Source organism: Coccinella septempunctata, chromosome 4 (genome assembly GCF_907165205.1).
Source record: "Coccinella septempunctata chromosome 4, icCocSept1.1, whole genome shotgun sequence".
In the NCBI taxonomy this organism is placed as follows: domain Eukaryota; kingdom Metazoa; phylum Arthropoda; class Insecta; order Coleoptera; family Coccinellidae; genus Coccinella; species Coccinella septempunctata.
The window spans coordinates 13,253,598-13,277,782 of record NC_058192.1 but is presented as its reverse complement, the minus strand read 5'-3'; the positions used below and the strand labels follow the sequence as shown (position 1 = coordinate 13,277,782).

Sequence of the window (24,185 nt, the reverse complement as noted above, 5' to 3'; positions counted from 1 at the left end):
AGAGAATCATTGAATTGATGTATATGGATTATAATTTGAAGCTAGAATATAATTCTGAATGCTGATGACTGAATTATAGTTGGGTAGCCGACGATGCTATATCGGGAATTACTATGATGACAATTTCGAAATTTGTCACGAAAATATCAGTGTTGTCTGTGACTGAACCTTAGAATGTACTATTTTCCAACGAGTGAATTTTCGCTTCAGCATGTATCGCTAAACACCTCGCATTAATCGCCATATATCCCAAAAACGTTTAAACGTAGAAAAAATTGCTTGGGACAAAATTTGTAGAAAATCTTATGCTCTACAACTTTTATAATGAATGCGAAAAAGATTTGAAGCCCAGGGAAGGAGATAATTCAAAAAAACTCATTTTTGTGACTCTTATGGCCAATTTTTATTGTTTCGGCTTGCTAAAACTGTCAGATTATATTTTTTCCGTTATTCTTGAATCATTAGCTTCAAAATGAGAAAAAACGCCACCGCGCTCGAGAATGTACACGTGGCTTTTTTTTTGTAACTTTGGCGACCTCCCACACATTTTCGACACGCTTAAATTGTCAGATTAAGAGAATATATACTTTTCAACATGTAATTAACCACATATATCTTAATATGAGACGCTCGAGTATGTACAATGATCGTTTGTTTTTTACTATTCTGACAGGCTGTCCTAGACAATTCCCCCTATATACCGGTCTAATTTTTGGTAGAGGTACTCTACAGCGTCCAAGGTATATCCCCTTATATTAATCTGACACGCTCGAGTAAATCCCGAATTTCCCTCTTCGGCTCCCCAACTATTAACGATTGGAAACAAATTGACGTTTATCTGTAAATCAAGCGTTGATTCCCCGATCAAGCTTTGTGAAACCGGGAGGAAATTGAAGCAGATTTTATCAACTCTATTTGGAAATAGTTGAGCTGAAAAATGGACAAATTTAATGTTATTCCAGGCTTGTTGAAGAATTGATATTACATCATATTTCATAGTTAAAAACTCGGTTAGAGTCCACCAGCACACCCCGACATTAATTCCGCTGAGACCGAAGACGATATCGACGTGGAAAACGGGCAGACGACTTGCTAATCGTCGTTGTACATGCACGGGACATAAACATCCCCTAATTCCTCAATTCCGGATGTCGCGAACGAAACCATTTCGCATTCTATCGACCCAAATTAAAGCCATATCCGTTCGTAACGGCAATTAGGAGGGCCGTTATCAATACATTAGGAAACTGGGTCCGGTGCAGTTTGGCCAACTGAACGAAATTAATTTTTATCGACGGCAGTTTCTCAGACTGGGGCGTAGTGAATCGTGTACGTGCGACATTTTCGGGAGTTCCACTTTCGTATCGCATTAAGGAATAGAAGTTTGGGGCTGGAGGGTACGCTAAAGTTACCATGTGAACTGGGTTAATGAATCTAATTGCTCGGCTTCTTATGTATCCTTATCTGGACGCTTACAAGTTCTATCGATTCGGGAAATTGAGGTTCTTGCGGAGATCTTCTCCGGAAGGATGGAGGTAATTAGGGTGAGCATGTAATGATTTATAGATTGCTGAACTTGTGGTACATTTAAAATTAGTTCCAGGAATTACAGACTTCTTCCAACGTCACATCTCTGTCGATATTTCATCTTTTCATTAATAATTTTCGCTATCTAACAGAAAAAAGAAATGTAAATCTTATTCACCATTCTGCTTTCACTAAAAAATTCTATAATTTGCTCCTTATTTCATTACATCGGGTACAAAATTTACTGGACTTTTTAAGACGTTAATTGGTCAAGATCATGTGATTCCGCATCGCCTTGAATAATATTCATAAAGTCAAGGACAAAATTGTTCGTGTTAATGCTGAGGGTGATCAACGATTATGCTAACATAAATTGAAATTTTTACGAATAAAGTTGGCATATAATTAAGACTTGAGCTCTGTCCCTTCCCATTTTTGGACATTGAATGCGGAGCATTTGAATGAAAATCGGAATAAAAACACCAAAATTATAAAGCGAAATGGCGTTTTTCTTCAATTTCTCCTCATTTTTAAGTGAAGAAACGTAAAAGAAGAACCAGATCAAAAATTTCTACTTTTGTAAAAACAGGCTGAGTCTTTGACTGGAACAAATATTTTAAAAGTAGATTTTTGAGCTCAAAAGAAGCACTTCTTTTTTATACCATTTTTTCTGCTTCGCTTCTAATGAAAAAATATAGCCATTTTAAGTTTTCATAATGAGTTGTGCCACCCCTGAAAAAACAAAATTGCCTTCAGAATAACTAGCTGAATCTGTGATACTACACATCTGTGAAAGAGTTGCATTGGGTTAAAGTCCACAATTTTTTAAATTATACCTACAGATATTTTCTCATTTTTGAACATCAGATTACTCGAAAACGGCGCATTATACGAGAAAATATGATGAATACTTTTATTTAACAAAACGTTCAAATATTTATTGGATAGCTTCAAACTTAGTTTCAAGAGTTGGGTTGTTTGAATTTTTGGTATTTTGATGGTACATAATGGTCATAATAAGAAAACTGGAAGACGAGGGTGATATCTTGTGTTCAAAAAAGATTCATCAAATAAATGAAAAACTATATCCCGAAGTTCATTTCATTCGCTAAAACCTTTTTGAGATAACACTAAAAATTATAGTTTTATGGTTTTTCAACAGCCTATATCTTTCAAACTGAGCCGATGGTTTTTCAACAGCCTATATCTTTCAAACTGAGCCGATTCGGAAAAATTGGCAAGGGAAAAAAGTGTTTATTTTCACCACAAGAATCTATTGTTGAAGTTTTTGTATAAGTCGAAGACTCACCCTGTATAGCATCTTTTACCCATTGAAATTCTCAAAGCTTAAGAAACAATCGATTAAAATTACGTAATTATAAAAAATTGCTGTAGTACTCGCAATTGGTTGCTGCCAGGTAGACAAAATTCCATAGGATTGAATGGCTTTGTAACCGTAAGAACTAGGGAAAATTGATGCCACATTTTCGACCTATTTTCAAAAGATTTTCCTTCTGAATTTTCCATTTGATCTGGATATTCTGGATCCCCTCACACATCGGACACAACGATAAATCCAATTTCCAAGAAGTTCCAAATCGGGCCAGAGAAGGTTATCAAAATTGGTAGACATAAATTGATGGTTTGTTCTTACACCCGCGTTTTCGACGCTAATCCGTCACTGAACACTGAACTAACCCCGTCAAAATTATATCGCCTATGCGGGGGCTACAACTACGTGACCCGCCTCCGAAACAGCCTTCTTGATACGGGAAACTTATAACTCGAAAAATAACCGAATTTATAACTATTCGCCTGTGAAAATGTGGAAGTTTCATTTTTCTGTAAATACCGCGGCTGCCTTTATTACTTTATTGCGACCAGAATGGGAAAAAGCTTGAAAATATACTTTCGTCGTTCAGGGGTTTATACAAACAAACAAGCGTTCGATCGATTCAGAAGTCTCGCCTTTCTGTTTGCTTTCGAATGAAACGGGAGTTGGATATTACCTCCCTGAGAATACCTTATGAAAAAATGTATGGAAAGCAATACGAGAAACGACGGAGAAGCAGAAAATTGTCTCAATTTCACTGAAACAAATGATATAACAAACATCGTTCCATTCATGTTGGTTTTTTTAACTTGATGTTGTCACATCAACTCACTTCAGTTCACCAGCTTTCCGAACATTTTTCGAGTATAAGTATACTCGTATTTATACGGCATTGTAAGATAAGGAAATATCGCTTTTTTTTGTAAAAACATCTTACAACGAATAATTTCAATTCTTAATAAACTTTTTAGGGTTTTCACTCCCAATCTCTGAAACAAAATCAATTAAAAATGAATTTATTAAACGATTTGCTCCTGCGTAAATTCTTGCACTGATTTGTCAGGAGCAAATTAACTAGAAAAAATTGTTGTATGACAATGAACTGAAAATAAATAACGTTCAAATTATAGTTTTTTGTTGTAAAGTTTCGGAGTCTATATCAGACTCCTTCATCAGACGAAAAATCAATTTTCGAAAATCTTCTGAATTGTAGCTTTTCTTCGACAATTAATGTCAACTCCGAAACGTTACAACAAAAAATTATAATTTCAACGTTTTTTATTTTCATTATATTTTTTATGGTTTTTCAACAACCTGTATCTTTTAAACCGAAACGATTCGGAAAAAATGGTAAAGGAAAAAAGTGTCTCAAGAATCAACTGTTCAAATATTAGTACGTGTCAAAGACTCACCATGTATAACTAAATATTATGGGTATGTGTTTTCGTTGAGATCCCCTGCATATGAATTTGTTATATTTATTCTCTGCATATTTATTCTCTGCAATTCTCTAGATCTATGACAGCTAGAAAAAACAGATGAGACATTTCCGAGCTTTTTTTCAGAGAAAGGAAGAATGTTGAAAATCGCAGCCTCCTACGTTGCTTCGTTTTTGAGTTTGACAATTTCGTAAAGTTCTCATAACTTTTTGTCTTCAAAGTTACAAATCTGAAACTTGAACCTTCCACAGGCACTTTTTCACGTAGCACTGACGAGCACAAAATATTTTTTCATTTCGAATCATTAGCTGAACTCTCTTTTTTTTTATTTTTGAATTGGAAAGAAATCTTTTATAAGTAGATTCTACGTATGAAAGTGCCTAAGAAGGTTCAAGTTTCAGATCTGTAACTTCAAAGACAAAAAAGTTATGAGAACTTTTCGGAATCGTCAAAATCACAATTTTTTTTTATAACTTGAAATCTAAAAATGATAGGCCGATTCTGTTTTCATATTTGCATTAATCATAAAAAAGGGCTAGAGAATGTGTCATCCGTTTTCTTCTAGCTGCTATAGTTCTTGAGATCCCCTCAGTAGACAACGAATTTTGCCCACCCTGTACGTATATTCCTAGAGGGATAGATGTATCAACATACAGGGAAAACGATGTAGATATTGTGGAAATTTGGAACGTTTTCCAATTATATTGATGGCGTTCCTTAATTGAGCAGCGTTGACTTCCGAATTAGTCCCCAAATTCGATAACCCTCATTTTATTCCCTGTTCGCAATGTTCGCGAAGAATTAATCCAATTATGCTGACTCGACAACAAATGCATAAAACCCTGATATCGGTCGGTCTGGTGCACTTAATCCTGTTTAAAAGCGAAAAAGCCGAATATAATCAGTGGAACAACAGCCAATTGGGCGGCGTTTCCACGCAAGTCTGGAAGTTCTCATCCCTCAAATGCATTCATTGAATTAAAAAATTAACACAACGCGGTAAACTCCTATCAGCGTCATGCAGGCCAGAAGTGGAATTCGTTTACTGGATATAATTGAATTTGAGAACAGTTTAACTAATGTGATTGTCTGAGTATGGGACGAATTTCATTCAGTTTCGAGGATTATAAATCGAACAGGAAGATTATTCTACAAAATTGTGTTTCACATCAGATAATTATTAAATTCTAAATGCCATACATCAGATAGTTATTAAATTCTGAATGCCCAAATTCACATAATTTCGAGATTTTTGCAAAACGAACATTGAATAATATCTTGAGGTACCATATCCAAGAATGTGATAAATTATTAGGCATGTAATTTGAAGAAACGGAGTTGAAGGTCCATATTCTGTACTTGTATAGGATGGGCCAAATTCGTTGTCTACCGAAGGAATCTCGAGAACTATAGAGGCTAGAAGAAAACTGATAACACATTCTCGAGCTCTTTTTTCTTGACTACTCCAAAACTGAAATCAGATCCAGCCTAACGTTCATAGATTTTGAGTTATGAACGAAAATTGAGAATTTGTCATTTTCAATAAAACTGAATAACTCGCTTATTTAAACTCGTATTCGAAATCTGTTGTAACATTCTACAGGCACTTTTTCTTATTCTCTTATTTTTTTTATTCATGAGGAATTCGAATATGATATTAAATTTTTTGATGCAGCCATTTTCGGGATATGACAGAAATCTCTGATTTTTCAAACGTGAAATATAGTTGAAAGTTCTTTCATCTTGCTGCAATTTTTTGCTGATTTCAAAAATAAATTCTAAATACTTTTTTCTGCTTTTCGATTCACTGATGAATTTTCAATAGGCTGGCGTAACCATAGCGACCGTTGAAAATGCATTATGGTTCGTGAACTCCTCATACAATCTTCTGTGATAGGAATCACCGACTGTCGAATAATTATCTTCTTTTATATATCGATATCGATATTCTTTGAAGAGTGAAAGACTTTCGCCTGATTATTGAAGAAGAAAATTTATGCAATTATCGATTTTTTATTTATGAAGGAAACTCAAAGAGTCAGTTATATAAATAAAATACGATAGTTAACTGTTATAATTTTACAAAAGTAGAATGATGAAAAATAGGTACTTCTGTCAACGGTAATGTTCGAATTGTTAAATAAGCATGCTAAACATCGCGAGAACAAACGATGACAAATTAATCATCGAAATATTTATTCAGCAAACCGTGGTTTCAATCATAGAGCCTCAGGTTCACAAAAGATAATGCATATTCAACGGTTGCTATGGTAAGCCAGCCAACTAATAATTCAACAAAGAATCGAAAAGCAGGAAAAAGTATTAATTTTTTTTTCTTAAGTTGTATACACGTGAATAGCGGCATATGATACATTTTTTGAAATCAGCAAAAAAATTGCAGCAAGATGAAAGAACTTTCGACTATAGTTGATATTATATTTGAAGTGCCTGTAGAATGTAACAACGGATTTCGAATAAGAGTTCAAATAAACGAGTTATTCAGCTTCATTGAAAATGGCAAATTCTCAATTTTCGTTCATAACTCAAAAAAAAGGCTGGATCTGATTTCAGTTTTGGATAAGTCAAGAAAAAAGAGCTAGAGAATGTGTTCAGTTTTCTTCTAGCTGCTATAGTTCTCGAGATCCCTTCAGTAGACAACAAATTTTGCCCACCCTGTCGTAGTACTTCGACTTGTGATGCTCTGAAGTCTTCTCATAATTAATTCAAATTTGCTCAAGCACTTAAGATGTTTGATATTGTGTTTCTCGATATTGTTGCAGTTGCAGAAAATGAGGAGAATGTGATATTAGTTCATGCTATAATCTGCAGACTAAGCAGATTTCATGTTGAGGATAATTTTGAACTGCCGCAGGGTAACATCGATACATTCCTCAGCCTGCGCCTTTAATAACATACGGACTCAAACGCCACTAGAGAATCCAATATAAACTGACAAATTCCACAACTGGAATAAACATCGAACACAAAAGACGAGCATGAGACAACGTGGGTGTCAAGAAATAGAAATTTCGCACGGAACATATGGCGAAACACCCCACAATCTGCTGGGGGTAGCATGTGACAGAGCACGCATGTAGAAAACATATGTAAGGCTGTAGCCAAGGCGAATGTTCAAGCAACCAGTTCTGAATCCTAATAATCTTGAGGTTCGAAATGGAAAATCGATAGGATAACTGTGGTACGGAATTGGATTGAATCAGTGGCAGGGTATGTTGTGTCAGTCCTGAAATGTAGATTGAATCTGCCATCAATCATATATGGGCGTGTATGACAAGGAATATGAGCTGCCTCGTCGAAATTGCATTGCGTTGTTGGTCGGGGAAGGGGATGAATTTATCGGAGATCCGTATAAAGTTGAATTCCGTTAGGGATGGATGGATTGTTCTTGAATTCAGGCGAAAAATTTAGGCCTTGGATGTTCACTGAAATATGTGAATAGTAACATCATGAATATTTCTTATTTTCTTTTGGCTTAATTGAATTCAACCACGAATTCTTCATCAATGTTTCGGTTTTAGTGTGGACGCCGAATTTTAAGAATTGCAGTCGTTTGGGAAAGATGATAACACCCTTGCTCCTGGATACAAGCGCAAGATAGACCAAACTGTTTCTCGATCTGAATCTAAGTAAAGAATATATATAAGACCATAAAAGAGCAACAGGAAAAAGCGAAAATAAAAAAGAGTTTAAGTGAAGAAATAAATTGCGATCATCTCGAACAGGGTTGAGTTTAACAAAAATCTTCTCTTCCTAATCTCCAAATCTAGTTCCTGACGGAAACTCTCGCCATAAACTCATTCGGACTTAAAAATTGGGTCTTTCCTGGGTACATGATCATTCTGGACTGCAGGGAGATGAGATGGCAGATCAGCTGGCCACAGAAGGAGGGACAACTATCTCCACTGGGCCAGAATCATTTGGCATTCTTCCAGACAGTCATCAAGCTGTCAATGGTCAAGAAATTAGAACAAAACAGAAAGCTTGTTTTCTGGTAGTTGCTCAAAAGACAAAGACAGGTCAAGTTATTCCCCTCCTTTTCGACGAAAAGGTTTCTTTCACTTAGGCAATATGGTCTGGGTGAATTGTCACCTGCCCAACATAGGAAGGGAAGCTATTGAAAGAGCTAAACACCTTTGCTATTCTGAGACTGACCATCAAAAAAGACTACGCGCCTCAGCAAGTGGCTTCAGAAACCAGATCGAGTGATGTATGAAGCACCCAGGATCTTTATTGAGATTTTTCTGCCTCAATGCTAAACAGCGGAGTGCATAAGAGATCTATAGATCAAGATGTTTGCTAGGTTTGGATGGCCTTCCTTTCCCTCCTATAATTATATGTATTCTCTAAAATTATCGAATAAACCTCTGAATAGCTCTTGGGGTTATCAGCATATTTGCAGTTTCTATTGCCTAACCATTTTCTGCTACCCACCCAAGCTACCTTTTTTGTTGTCCCTATAGTTTGTTAGGAAAACTTCCAGGCAGGTTCTTACAAAATCGGATACCTACCCTTACTTGATAGTTTCATCAAATCCGAAACATAACCACAAATTGTTAGAGTAGTGTGAGCTAAGTGAGCTTAAGCGTAACTTTAAAGAACCTTCCAAATTCCATAAGGACAATATTCAACTCACTTTAGTTGTTAGTCGTGAAAAAAGAAATTGAGAGAAAAATACTTCGTTTAATCATCATCGAAATGATGATATGTGTACGTCCACCTGAAAAAGCTTCATACAGGCAAGTATCAGTTATGCCAAACGAACTAAAGTAGAGCACATAACCATATTTATATGGGAGGGTTAGTAACAGCGAACATCGTTGTAATATATAGGAAAACTTTGTGTCGAGTTACAAACCCACAATTCACACAGTCAAATGAGCGGAACGCAAACATTCGATTAAAAACCCACCCCTTCCAAAAGTGCATATTTATCATGCACAATATTATTCGATCCGTAAAGATTTGGCAACTCTCGTTGGAAAGTTCGCAAACACGGTTGCCAAGATTTAGGATACATCAAACAAAACAACCTCCCAAGGAAAATCTTTCCCCTATTCCGACCTTAATATTCCAGACATAACTTCCGCCCCTTCAGTCCCCCCATCGCACTTTCCACCTTCATAAATATTCGAAATTATTCGAACGCTTCCGCGAAAAACCTCAGATGGGTCGATGTCGACTGAAGCCATCAGTCCAGCACTTTTCGCCCCAGTAATGGACTTTACGTTTAATTTGTCTTCGACCCCGAGACAATTGGGTGGGCGTCAGTCGCCACATTGCCTGAAAAATGGGACGGTATGGATGGCGCCGTTGGTCTTTTCCAATGAAATAACAAAGCACGCGATTCTGGGGTAGATTGGTTCAGTTTTGGAGTTGCGATGTGGAGATCAACCACTACAGACGGGGTTAAAGCGGAATTTCGCGAGTTGAGGAGAGTGGCCTCGCAGAGAATGGGGTATTTGGTATTTGTCTAGTGATATCAGTGTATTTTTCTAATCGTTGGATTGCTTTTCGAAATGGGGAATTTGGTATGTAGCAAACAGATGATACATTTATCTTATGAAAGAGAGAATGAATGAATGGGTGTATAATATCCTTATCTATTCCCGCATCGACATTTCTACAGAAGTAATTTGAAAACTTTGAATAACGGTTTTCCACAAGGATCAGTTTTAGGACCCCTTCTTTTCAATTTTATACCTGTGTGATATCCATACGACTTCTTCTGAAAAATTCATTTACGCTGATGATATTGCCCTCGCATTCTGTCATTCTGATTTTAGATGCAATAAGAATAATCTATCCACAGATTCAGAAATTTTGAGGAATTACTTTTTCAAGTGGCATTTGCGTCCTAACCCAAATAAAACCGAGGTTTCTTGTTTCCATTTGAATAATCATCAAAAATATAGAAAATTAAGTGTAGTTCTCGGTAATTCTTTTTTGGAACATTACTTCAATCCTAAATATCTAGGAGTTAAGCTAGATTCCTCGTTGATTTTCAAACCCCATTTGGAAAATTTGTGTCTCAAGTTAAAAACTAGGAATAATATCCTTCATAAACTAGCTGGTACTTTATGGGGTGCTGATGCAGCTACTCTTCGAACGGCAGCCCTAGCTCTGGTTTTTTTGGCTGTTGAATATTGTTGCCCCATTTGGGTTAAGAGTGCTCATGAGCAAAATATTGACGCACAGCTGAATCTCTCCATGAGAACTATAACTGGAACTATTAGATCTTAACCTATTCAATGGTTAACAGTTCTTTCAAACATTGCACCACCTCATATTCGTAGACAGACTGCGGTTATGTATTACTGAAAATAATGTCAATAATTTCCCGACTCGTTTCCAATTCTATCCTAAATTCCAGAAAATACAACTAAAGTCGCGTAAACCTTTATGGTCCAACTCTTTTCTTAATTCGAATATAGGGGACAAAGACCTTTGGCAATCTAAATGGAATTCGTGCACTATTTTCAACAAAGAATTTGGTACTGATCCTTCGAATAGAGTTCCTGGTTTTGATCTTCCTAGGAAAATATGGTGTATTCTGAATCGTATAAGAAAAGGTCACGGACGTTGCAATAGTATGCTTTTCAGGTGGAATTCAGTTGAAAGCCCTAGTTGTGAATGTAAGGAACCGAAAGAAACCAATCATCTGGTTAATCATTGCCCGATTTATAAATTGCAGGATGGTTTTAGGGCTATACATGCAGTTTCCGAATCTTTTTTGAATTGGGTTGCGAAGAAGTCTTTCTCATCTGTTCTTAGATTTCAGCATTCTATGAACTCTCCATAACTTCTTATTAAAAAAGTACCTTTGTCATGTGCACCTCTGATAATTCCACAAAATCTTGCGATTTAACTACGAAGAAGAAAAAATTAACCTACGACGATGCTATTTTTGTAGTTATTGGTAGGGGCCAAACAATAATTACAGTAAAATAAAAATTCTTCAATGTGCAAGTGAAGCCTGTAATACCTGGTGATGCAATCAAGTTTGGATGCGTTTATATTGACAGGCGCCCACTCGACAAAACAACAATATAATTGTAAGACTCTATTGTGTAGGTAAACCTTATCCTCAAGCGTCTGAAATAGACATGCACAAATATCGATTTTTCCATCAGGAGAATCCGTAGCCTGCTTACGGATGGATGACTCGTCGATTTTTCAAGTCCACCCACCTAGCTGACCTGGAATGCAACATAAACGCGGAAGCGATGAAGATAAACAAAACAAAAGGGGATTCTCGAAATTTTATGCATACTACGCTTCTACCCACACTCTTTACGATAAAAGAGATCTCTCTTTTGAGATCGCTGCTTACTGGAGCAGCTAACTATAAAAATTCTCCTGAAGGCACGTCATAAATTGAGGAAATTTTCACACCGCTACCGATAATCTTCCGGAATGAGATGAGACTGGGAATTATATTACGCCATCTGGAAATGTTGCTCAGGACATTAAGTTCACACCATTATATCTAAATGCTTTTGAAGAAAAATATCGAAAGCTACAGAAGCAATTGACAAAGATAAATTTCAAACTGCTACCAGAAAATATTCGTTCAACTTACTACCTGGGAAAATTCAGTTTGTGCATTGAGTATTAAACTCAATGGTTTGTGTCACAAGAGATGTTTGTAAATGCGTCCCAAAAAATAACAATTATTTTGAGAGGCAAACAAAAAATCTGCTATAGGTATCTCCTTTGATGACCCACTGAACTTGAGGGCTCTAATTTCTTTGTTAATCAGGAGGTTGTCCTCTGCACTGTTCTCCAAGTTTATTGGAAGGGTCACGAAAATTGCAATATACTGTCGCGTTGGTTTATTACTCCTCTGGTAATGTTGGGTTAGAAGCATTCTCCCCAAATTAAAAATGCTGAAATAAAAAGATTCGTGTGATGCGAATTTTCTCTACTATAAAAGGTAAAATAAAAATGTCCTTATGATCATACAACATGCATCCTCAGGCAAGCTGACCTAAATACTACTCCTTGAATGACAGATGGGAGATAAAACAAAAGCCAGACATATGTGCAAATGGTGGGTAAAATATGAGTTGAGGCAGTCTTTCCTTTCAGTCGCACATTCAGAATAAATAAATAAATTTATTAAGCAAGAAAACCATTTGTGAAAGTTTGGGAAGGTGAAAAATGGAAGCATATAATTCTGTTCCTGGTATAACCTTAAACCCGTTTGCAACAGCCGAGAATTCTCTAGAGAATTTACTCGAGAATTCATGCGCCGTGAATTCTTTACCGTTGCATACGCACTTTCGGTAGAATTCACTGTTCAGTTGCATACAAAATAATCTCTGCCGTTTTCTTACCAAAATTTGGTAGAGAATTCTCCAGAGCAAACTGAAGAAGCAAAACTCCAATTATTGCCTGCCAAATCTAAGGAATATCATGAAAAAGTATGGTTTTAATTTTATGCCAACGTATTCACTAAATTTGAAGAAGAAATATGAAATTTCATCCATTTGGTCGGAGTAGGTAGTATGAAAATTTATAAAACTATAGACATTCAGAAATATACTAAGCCATTGATCGAAATTAGAGAGTCAGATTAATTTTTCAAATATTTTGAAGAATTGTGAGCCGAATACAAAACAAATCAATTATTCAATCACTTTCTAATTACCTACCCAAAGTGAGCTTCTGAACCAGTTGCGAAAACAAGATACGCTAAACGATCCATCATTCAGAAATGCCGCCTGTTACAATGAAAATCGCGAAATTTAATGCTGAACTTCATTAAAACAACCTTATTGCTCTGAACCGCATGTAATATGCTCCTCGATCATAACGCCGTAATGGGATCTATAAATAGGCATTACTCCATGATTTTACAACCCCCAACTTGAAACCTGAGAGCGGAGAAACTGAAATTAATTTATTGAAGAAAATATGTACGTGTGCCTAAGTGCCATTAGAGTGCATTACATCCATAAATTGCGTGCTTTAGCGGCGAAAAAAGCGCTTGAAACGAGCCATAGGGCACATTATGAACATTTAATCATGTTATTTATTGCGTCTGCTGTGTGTATCTCTGAAGTAATTAATGAAATCTTGGATTCTTTCAGGGCAATGTGGAGGACGGAAATTGTGATTCGAAACGCCCCACAAGCTAACAGATTTTACTATGCAAAGACCTTAAAAACGCTTCTGGAGCTACTTTCATGGAAAATACAGCTATGTGTGCCCCCTCATACCTTATGTGTGCCCCTCTCATAACTTATGTGTGCCCCCCCCCATTATATCATTCTGTCTGTGTGCCACTACTTCGCATTACATTTAATTGAAAATAACAAATGACGATATCAATAAATATTGGTTAACGCTAGGCACTTAAATTTTGAATCATTCCGAGAAAAGTATTGATTTTGCAAAAAATTTCAAGCCCTAGTAATGAAGTTCAACATATTACTTGTACTCATATTATGCCCAGCTCTTACTCAGTGTTTCATAATCCGTTGAGAAAATAAAAACCATCAACTCGTCAACATCTTATAGGAGCTGCATCTTCAAAGAATGGATGATTTCCAAAAAAAAATTTATATTAATTTCATCGAGGAATCAAGAATCGAGTCCAAAAAAAATTAGTGGTTAGCCTCACATTCTGCGACATCATAAACGTTCATTAATCCAGACTCCATATCATTTTTACAATATAGCGGTAATATATCATGGTGTCATATTTGGGCCTTTAATTGACATTGGCAAATTACTTCCGAGGCACATTAAGCCTCACATATACTGACCACCTATATAAGCGGAAGTTATGGCTCACATCAACTCAATTGACATTTGATGATAATGGTCATCCCTTAGTATTAGTTTTTTCACAAGTTAAGAGCTTCTTCTTGAATAGATTTTTACATCAACTTTGAAAATATTGGCTGGAATTGATTAAATTTCAGAGATACCCACCCTTTCAAAAAAGCATTGATGATCATTGAAAATGATCTCATTATGAAACAATTTCACAATAATATGAAACGTAATTCCTTTCCATTATTGATATTTGAAGTCATTTGATCTTTCGGTTTTGTCTCTATAAATAAGAAACCATTATAATAATACGACAAATTAAATGACATATAGAATGAAATAGAAATATTATACCTCAAGCCAACAGAAGAGAAAATATTTAAGGAATTCCTTTTCAAAACGCAGAAAAATGCCCACCAAATTCATCATCGATCGAAAACTCATAGGAAGAAAATCCAGCTTAGAATTGCTACTCCCAAACTAAGCTTTGATTCATATACTCAGAGTTAACCTTCGAAATTTCAGGATGGGTTTATCAGGAAAAAAATTTTATTTTCATTTCCATAATCATGGAAACTTAATTTTTTTCTTTCTTATCGTATTCGAGACACAGTGTGTCAATATTCAGAAAAAAGAGATTTTTATGAAATGCTCTCAAAGATTCTGTCAACGAAAAGGGAGCAAGTTAGGTCACTTGATTATGAAAATAAAAATTCTGAGATTTTCCTGATGAATCGAAAGTTGAATGTTTCAGCTTTCAATAAAAACATGTTAATATGATGATTTATGTGAAAGCTTTTGACAAATTATTGATTTAAAGCGCTGGTGTCGAATAAATATATTTGACACCAGTGCATACGCCATTTTGCAACTTATAGTACATTTAACATTGAATAATGCAACTTTAAAATGACATGAAGTTGTACTTTTCAACTGGATTTAGGGTATGCTATCGTTAAGAACTTTTTCAGATATAAACAAAAATTAGGAAGACTTTTTGTTATCAAGGTAAAAGGACCATATTTTTGGTCCTCAGTTTCCTCCTTTGAATGTTGTCAAAAATTAACAATATATACAGACTATATAAGAAATCACTACTAGCAGCATCCATATGAATTTCATATAAATTACATACGCCTATTTCATCGACTTCGCAAGGATTTTCCTTTTCTCATAAAACTTCCTACCATCTTCTGAGGTATTCATTCAACAAACCGTATCCCTGCAATAAATTAGACACGCTACCAAATTGTGGAGTGTTTTACGACTCAATCAACTTTTTACAGCTTCTTTAATCGCTTATAAATTGGAGCTTTCTCTCAAGGTGATTTTCTTATTGAGGCTTAGACCCTTAGGAAATTATAATCTTGGGAGAAGGAAAGGCCTGGAAAAGTTGATACAGTCGCTCGGGATTAAACGACAATGTCTCACAGCAAATTTTTATGGGAATTATCATTTTTTATTCGTAGTCGGTGTTTTTGAGAAGTAGGTTCTGCTTATATCATTGATATTCAAAAATATGTTTTGATTTGTTCAAAATGTTCTGGCTTTTCTATTTTTTCGATGCTGAATGGGTTTTTACACCAGCTTCGTGTAGGCTTAGTGGACTGTGAAGATTAGATGGTAGGAAAAAAGGTACATACTATACTCTTTCATTGTTGCGTTGGGTGTCTAGAGAATGTCAAGAATAAAAAAGTCATTTGGGCATAGGTACCGTTATACTTTCGCTTTGATATGTATAAATAACTGAGAGCCTCATATTCTAAACAAGGTTGAACGTGAAAAAATGGCTTTGGCCAAAATTTTCATGATATACAACTTTCATGATGAGAGCAGAAAAGATTCAAAGCTTTTTCACATGAAGAAAGATATCTCTACTTTATTGTTTTCGGTTACTTCGGCTTGTGAAACTGGTCAGATTATATATTTTTTCTAATTTTGACACAAAAAGTGACACTTTTTAGAACTCATTGACATTTTGAAACGTTTTACTTTTAGTAGCTAGTATTTTTTTTCAATATTTTGACTGTCCTTGACAAATTAACCAATATACAAGGCTAATTTTAGGTATAGGTACGTTACATGCTGCATGGCATCGCCATTTATTGATATGACAAGCCCGAGTGAATCCGAAATTTCTATTTTGGGCTGAAATTGTGTATAATTTTAGGGTCATTGTGCAACAATTCTGATGAGTTTGGCCAAAACCAATTTTTCCAATATTTACGGTGAGAATTTCTCAAAAATAATCAGCATGGTAATGGTATGCTGGATATCCAAGAATTCCATTGAATTTTCATCTTTGGTTCAAGAAGACCTCACACCTGAGTGCTCAAAAACACTTTCGTGCAGCACCTTTTCTCAGAGGAAGCAATTTTCATACTCAAACATCCTGTTTTCAGTCCTGCACCTCCGCTAATTCAAACAATGCAGGTCATATTGAATAGCACTCCATCTGACACGGCTCTTCAATAGCATACTAAAACTTGTTATTTTCAACTGGGTCTCAAACTCCACCGAAACGACTTGCCAAATCGAGTTCCGGAATTTGTACGCGACATAAAATAAATAAACATGGGGGCATGTAATTCCAACAAACCATCGGACGGATGTTTGCGCCGCTGAAATATAATCAGAACTTGTTGAAACTCGTCTTGAACTCCTGTCTGAATAAACAGGGCCGAAATTATTTCCGAATTCCATCCAGGCTCAGCCGAAATAACTAGTTTTCGAAATCCTTCCGACGTTATGGTGCGGACGGAGATTTGGAGGGGACAAGGATGCAAAATTAATAGGACTCCTGGTCTATGAGAAAGTCAAGATTCCGGTGCAAGTTTATGAGGTGCTACTTGGATATTCAAATTACTGAGTTTCCTGTTTGCCGAGGTCGGGTGGCTTGGGAAAAAATCGATTCTGTTCGCATGGAATAATTAGGCTCATAAATGTAGAAGTCGGAAAGATACAAGGGCTTTCCATTTACTTCTGAAAATTCCCAAAAAGATGGGGATGATAGCTAAAGTAGGGAAGAGTTCCTTTGAATTGGACAGCCCATGAACCGGACGCTACAGTTTTCTACTACACTCGATAGTAATTTAGCATCCTTTACGTAAATTCCATTTTCGCAATATCGATGGAGATCTCTTGGAAAATTGCTGACCCTGTGGCTCGCGCCTTGTTGGGAATATGGGATTTACTTAAAGGATGCTAAATTACTATCGAGTGAAGTAAAAAACTTTAGCGTCCGGTTCATGGGCTGTCCAATTCAAAGGAACTCTCCCCTACGTTTCAAAAAACCTTATGCGCCAAATATGCCGAAAGTATTAACTCCTTCAAACTTCAAACCAATCGTCGAATAAAAAGCATAATATTTCAAATTTTCAAACTAGGTATGTGTACCTGTACCCTAACATTACCACACTGGTGTTTCGTTTAATCATCTTAAGCTTCTTATGGTGAGTTTATGCAGAGTTACTAAAAACTAATACCTGAGAAATTGGCATCTGTTACTCTGCATAAACTCACAATTAAGCATTCATGAATTGAGTCTAACCTAAGTCTTCCCTGAATAGACATGGTGTTAAATATGCACCGTTCTGAAATGAAGTGTCCAAAATTGAAACTTTTCTCCAGAAATCGTTGTCTATAAAGATGATCTTTATAGGCTGTTAGTGTAGGGATAGTTAACTTCTATAATTCTATAGTTTTAAATTGTTTTTTCGCCTCTCTTACTCTCCTTTAACTACTACCATAACCTGTCCATGTTTTGGTATATTACGATGAATCAGTTGCTGTCTAATCAAAGCTTGAACCTCTTGCTATCGTATTTTTTCTTCCTTTGCTGATTTGTAGCTTGTATAGCTTGCGGAAAAGATGAAACCATTTGTATAATCTGGAGTAGGGTGGAAAATCAAAAGGAATAGTTTGACCCAGCAGACTTTTCATGAATAATGAACCAATGCAAAAAATTCAAAATTCTCCATTCCACTGGGTTTGTTACATGATTCGCATGATACCTCTCTTTCTCATTCAGGCCAGTTCTTATGGAAGAGAACAAAAAGTCTAGCAGAGTTGTTATGAGCCAATAAGTAAATTCATGTAACTCATATGAACAAGAAAATGATGTGAATTTTTTTGTTCAAAATAAAGCCTACTGCAAAAATTATTCACGATTTCAATTATGTTCTCATTTGGTGATAATTGAAAATCATTTTATCATAAACATTCCTCTTTATAATACAATTTCGGTCGGGTGGCTTGGGAAAAAATCGATTCTGTTCGCATGGAATAATTAGGCTCATAAATGTAGAAGTCGGAAAGATACAAGGGCTTTCCATTTACTTCTGAAAATTCCCAAAAAGATGGGGATGATAGCTAAAGTAGGTACGTTTCAAAAAACCTTATGCGCCAAATATGCCGAAAGTATTAACTCCTTCAAACTTCAAACCAATCGTCGAATAAAAAGCATAATATTTCAAATTTTCATGTAAATAACTGATGATTCAATCTTCTGAGAGAAATTGTACCCTGAAAATATTTTCTCTTGCCTTTTCAGGAACCGATAATGCGTCTGAAGTCCTCAGATGGACCCATATCCATCCATAACGTCAACGATGTACTCAACTCACCGAAGAGGATCAACACCTTGCATAATAGCAACATAACCTCGAACCTAACAACAAATTCTAACCTCACATTCGAAAACTCGAACCGCAATGCTGAAACTACGACTGATCTGACAACGAACAACATCCATAGTTTCCACACCCTGAACAACGTTCACAACGAGGCAGTCAAGGTGCAATGGTCCAAATCTGCACGGGAGAAGCAGCTAGAGCTCAGCAACAACGCGAACAATCAGCAGAGGAATCAGTACACGAATATCAACAACACGCTGGCTGCTTCTCTGAGAAACACCAACCAAGCGAGGAGGGGCAAAACTACTTCTGTCTACTCGGAGTCTTCGCCAGATGATAGCTTTTTCGATTACGAAGGTGAGTACCAGAAATGATCATCTTAGGCTTCAATATGAAACATTGTAGTGCCAAGAAAAAGACTAGGGACTTGGGGCAAGTTTAGCAGACAAGTATAGGTACAACACATACTTAGGCTAAGACTAATTTGTTATTGCATTTCCTTATTGAATTGATTGAGTAGACCAGTCCATTCAAGACGAAAATGTGGGAGGTACATTGGTAATTTATTCTTGTACCATTTCATCATTAAATTCTAATCATTTAAGAGGAGGAATCTGTATGGTGAGCATATGAACTACTGTATTTGCTCTCCGGAGAAATATATCAGTATATTTTAATATCAGAACACGTAAACCAGAAAATTCATACAGAAATAAATTTCTGAAATTTCAACACATGGTGGCCTCTTCGAATGCTTCCAATAAAAGGAAATAGAACCAAGAATGTGCATTTGAGTACGAAGCGCCTCCTGCGGAAACTTGGAAACACGTTTCCCAGGAAATGGAATATTAGGGCTGGTTATAGCATGGATATTATTAGTGTGACATCATATGTGGGGATCGAAATGCCCTAGGCATTTCTGGAACGTACGATGTTATAGTTCGAGGACCCACATAACTCACTGAAGTAATTCAGAGGCTTTGCCATCATCCGGTTCCGTATTTTGGAATTTCGGATATATTATTCCTGGTAACAATATGTGTTCCTAATTTAACAGTAACGAGAGAGTATATATGAAATAATTTGATGAAACGCTGATCTCAGAAAAATCAAAAATTTGAACTGAAACTTTCGGAGTAAAATGTCGTTTTTTTATTAAGTGATTTATTGGCATATTCCTTCGAATATGTGTTAATAACAAGACATGGGTACCCTAACTTTACCACACTGGTGTTTCGTTTAATCATCTTAAGCTTCTTATGGTGAGTTTATGCAAAGTTACTAAAAACGAATACCTGAGAAATTCACATCTGTTACTCTGCACAAACTCACAATTAAGCATTCATAAATTGAGTCTAACCAAAGTCTGTCTGAATAGGCATGGTGTTAAATATGCACCGTTCTGAAATGAGGTGTCCAAAATTGAAACTTTTCTCCAGAAATCGTTGTCTATAAAGATGATCTTTATAGGCTGTTAGTGTAGGGATAGTTAACTTCTATAATTCTATAGTTTTAAATTGTTTTTTCGCCTCTCTTACTCTCCTTTAACTACTACCATAACCTGTCCATGTTTTGGTATATTACGATGAATCAGTTGCTGTCTAATCAAAGCTTGAACCTCTTGCTATCGTATTTTTTCTTCCTTTGCTGATTTGTAGCTTGTATAGCTTGCGGAAAAGATTAAACCATTTGTATAATCTGGAGTAGGGTGGAAAATCAAAAGGAATAATTTGAAGAGAACAAAAAGTCTAGCAGAGTTGTTATGAGCCAATAAGTAAATTCATGTAACTCATATGAACAAGAAAATGATGTGAATTTTTTGTTCAAAATGAAGCCTACTGCAACTACGATTTCAATTATGTTCTCATTTGGTGATAATTGAAAATCATTTTATCATAAACATTCCTCTTTATACAATTTTCAGAAGCAAATCAGAGCGCATCTTCCGTGGATACATCGCCCCAAGATGAAGAAAGAGATTTCGACATCTCCGACTCTGAATCAATCTCAGACGAGAGCAATCTAAATAAACAAAGACGTCACAAAACTGTGATACAGCGAAGGGGTATTGTAAACCCGAATTATCCAGGGTTCCAACACTTCGCCCACGCCCTAGACTATACCATCAAGGTTTCCTCCGACACTGATCTTACTGACGACGACTATGAGTGTGAGCTGGTTGGTACGGAGAATAGGCCGCAGTTTATTGAAAAGAGTGATGGTAAGTCCATTCATACAGGCACAAAATGTTTTCCAATTCAACAACTACTTTTCCTTCATTCACAGATATCAACAACATCAACAATAATAACATTGAAGAAACGGAAGAATTTCAAATAGATAAGATTGACAGCGTCAACCGATTGGACAGCGTTGAAAACATTCAGAAAGTCTTCTATGATAAACCAGTGCTCAATTTAGACTGTGAAAATTTAAACCAGAATTTTTCAGAAAGTAGTTCCAACAACTCGACCCAGGTTAGTGATGAAGACACCATTGAAAAAGTACCTTTTCAAAAGTTTGAGGTCCAACTGAACATAAAAGCGGAGGAAGTAACGTATAAATGTGCTGCCTTCAATGAAATTAACATTAAGAACGCATCCAACGAAGCTCAGCCAAGCAGCCAGGAATTACCGGATATAACCTCAGAAAATATCGTTGGAGATTTCGGAAGGGAAGTTGAAGATGAATTCGGTCGTATAGCCTCAGAAAATACTAGTTTTTTCGCTAACACTGATCCAGAAGACATTCAATTTGACTTCAAGGTAAGCTTCGAGCCTTCTTGGGAACGTGCAGTTGTTCAAGAGATCGAAGAAGCTATTGGAAAGCTCACGGAACTGTTAGACTTCGAACCAACAGCTAACACATACCAGTACGAACCAAATACTGAAGAACCATTCACCAAATGTCAACCGGTCAACCAGAATCACACTGAAGAAAGTGAGGTGACAATCGATAATGAACTTAAAGAAGCTTCGATCTCGGAACATCTGGATGAAACTCCTGATGAGCAACCGGCTGAATACATCGATTTTGAGCCTAAACCACAGGAATTCAAGCTCGAGGAAATAATCGAAGAAACCCTCAACAGGCTATCAGATTGCAAAGAGAATACTCCACCAGTTATCCTTCAAGACTCTGAAATCGTACAAGCCACCATGACGACTGTCGTACAGGATAACAAAATTTTGGAGGGCATCAAAGACAACGCAGATCTGAAGACCAAGATGGCACCCACAGCGACTGGATTGACTGAAAAGAAAGGGAAAATCAGAGATTATGAAAAAATGGAGGTAGAGTCCGAAATAAACGAGTTGAAACGTGATTCTAACAGGCAGTTAGAGGAAATAGAGTGCCAAATCAAGAAGATGAAGTCAGATACCACCTTAAGTCCAAAGAGTGAAGAAGAAATGGAGAAGTTCTGCAAGGAGGACAGAACGAAGGAATTCAAGGAGAAAGAAGTGGACACTGTTGTGAAAAGGAGGGAAAGAAGTGACGGTGTGGTTAGGAGAAGGAAGGATTATAACCAGCAGTTCGGTAGTTTGATTCAGTTTCCAAGGAAGGAAGGTGTTGGCAAACATGCAGCTAATAGGAGATCGGTTCCTGCTGCCAAAGAGAAGAAGAAAACTCATTCAGATCATTTGGGTAAGTTGATCCATTTATAGTACATGACCGAATTCCATCGCAAAACACTCGTCTAATCTGTAATCCCACAGAATTATTCCATTTTCGAAGAAGCAAAACAGAAAGAATGAATTTCCAATTAAACCGAAAAATTTTAGTGGGCGTCTTAAGCGGCCCACAGACGAGCAACTTTGTTGAGAACTATGTTGTCAACGAGCTTGTAAACCATACGAGGTTGAAGGAATATAAACCACCAACCGGTCCACAGACGTTCAACTTGGTTGTCAACACGTCGTGTTGTCAACTAGGTTGCTCGTCTGTAGGCCGCTTTACCCAGAATTATTGCCCATAATCGCAACACTAAAAAAACGTCCGTTTATGGTTATCATGACCATCACTTCCATTCAAGTGCAAGCTATTGTACCATTTTGAGTTCTCCATCGGAATCTCCAAATCCGCATAATGCTTTCCTGGCAGTGTCCATGTCATTAATTTTTTTATCCCCCACATAATCCATTATTCGCTCATAGAACTATTCAACTGCAGATGACAAGTGTAATAAAGGAACACCCCCTGTAGATAGCGAACGAGGAAACTGGGTCAAGAATTCCAGGGAAGTTGTAGGGGGTCTGTAAAGTGCGTCACGAGGATTTTGCGCTAATTGAACTAATGGCCCGAATGGATGTTTGTGTCACTGAGGGGTTCATAAATACACAAGTCTGCTAGCTAATTCGCACCGTTCTGCGTAAGAACAGGGGGAGGGGGTTGTAAAGAGGATGTTATTAAATTTTTTTTCGAGATTGCGTTGAAGTTGTCGGATTTCTATCTGAACTTTCCAACCCAATAATGATGCGTTTTCTTTCTCGTGGTAGTAGAAAATGAATCGATACCGTTTTGCAGGAAATTTTATAATTATACAGAGTGAGTCTTTGACTCGAACAAAAATTTCAACAGAGGTTGCTAAGGCCAAAGGAAACACTTTTTTTCCTTATCATTTTTTCCGAATCGGCTTGGTTTGAAAGATATAGGCTGTTGAAAAACCATAAAAAATTTTATTTTAAGTTCTATCTCACAAACGGTTCTATCAAATGAAACAGATTTAGGAATATCATTTTTCGTTTATTTGATGAATCTTTTTCGAACACAAAATATCATTCACGTCTTCTAGTTTTCTCATTATGACCATTACGTACCATGAAAATACCAAAAATTCAAAGAAACCAACTCTTGACACTGAGTTGGAGGCTGTCTGATGAATATTTGAACGTTCCGTAAAATAAAACTATTCTTCATTTTCACTCTTATAATGCGCCGTTTTCGAGTAATTTGATGTTCAAAAATCAAAAAGTATCTGTGAAATTTCAAAAATTGGGTACATTGGCTGAATACAACTCTGTTTGAAAGATCCACAGATGTGTAGTGTCACAGATTTAGCTAGTTATTCTGTAGGTATTTAAATTTTTTTAGGGGTGGTACAGCTTCCTATGAAAATTCAAAATGGTAGAGGAAAAAAGTGTTTCTCTTGATCTCAAGAATCTATCCTTAAAATATTTGTAAAATTCGAACACTTATACTGTATGTGACCCTAAAAATAAATAGAGAGAGAAAATATTCACACTATGTACTACCAAAAGTGATCAAATGTCCGGAAAAAAATACCAGTTATTGTATTTATGCGGAGTTTCTAAGTAAGAAGATCTAAGAAATAAACCAATCTGATAGCTAAGTGACGTTTATGTGATCGCCGATTGCGAGATTTTTCTCGTGGGTTTATGCAGAGTTACTAAGAACTTAATGCCTAAAAGAACTATCTAATTGACAATGGAT

At 36.4% G+C, this 24,185-nt stretch overlaps 1 protein-coding gene across 3 annotated transcripts in view; it reads left to right on the top strand.

The window, feature by feature from the left end:
- LOC123312405 (general transcriptional corepressor trfA) overlaps positions 1–24,185 on the top strand; it is a 55,488-nt gene that overhangs the window by 16,462 nt on the left and 14,841 nt on the right. For 2 of the 3 annotated variants that reach the window (XM_044896802.1, XR_006537621.1), the window contains exons 1-4: positions 9,822–9,848; positions 18,653–19,091; positions 20,659–20,955; positions 21,021–22,379. In XM_044896802.1, coding sequence (XP_044752737.1) covers positions 9,837–9,848; positions 18,653–19,091; positions 20,659–20,955; positions 21,021–22,379 — 2,107 coding nt within the window. In that variant the 5' untranslated portion in view covers positions 9,822–9,836. Of the gene's footprint in view, positions 1–9,821; positions 9,849–18,652; positions 19,092–20,658; positions 20,956–21,020; positions 22,380–24,185 lie in introns of those variants that run through there. The other variant, XM_044896803.1, reaches the window with a different exon arrangement.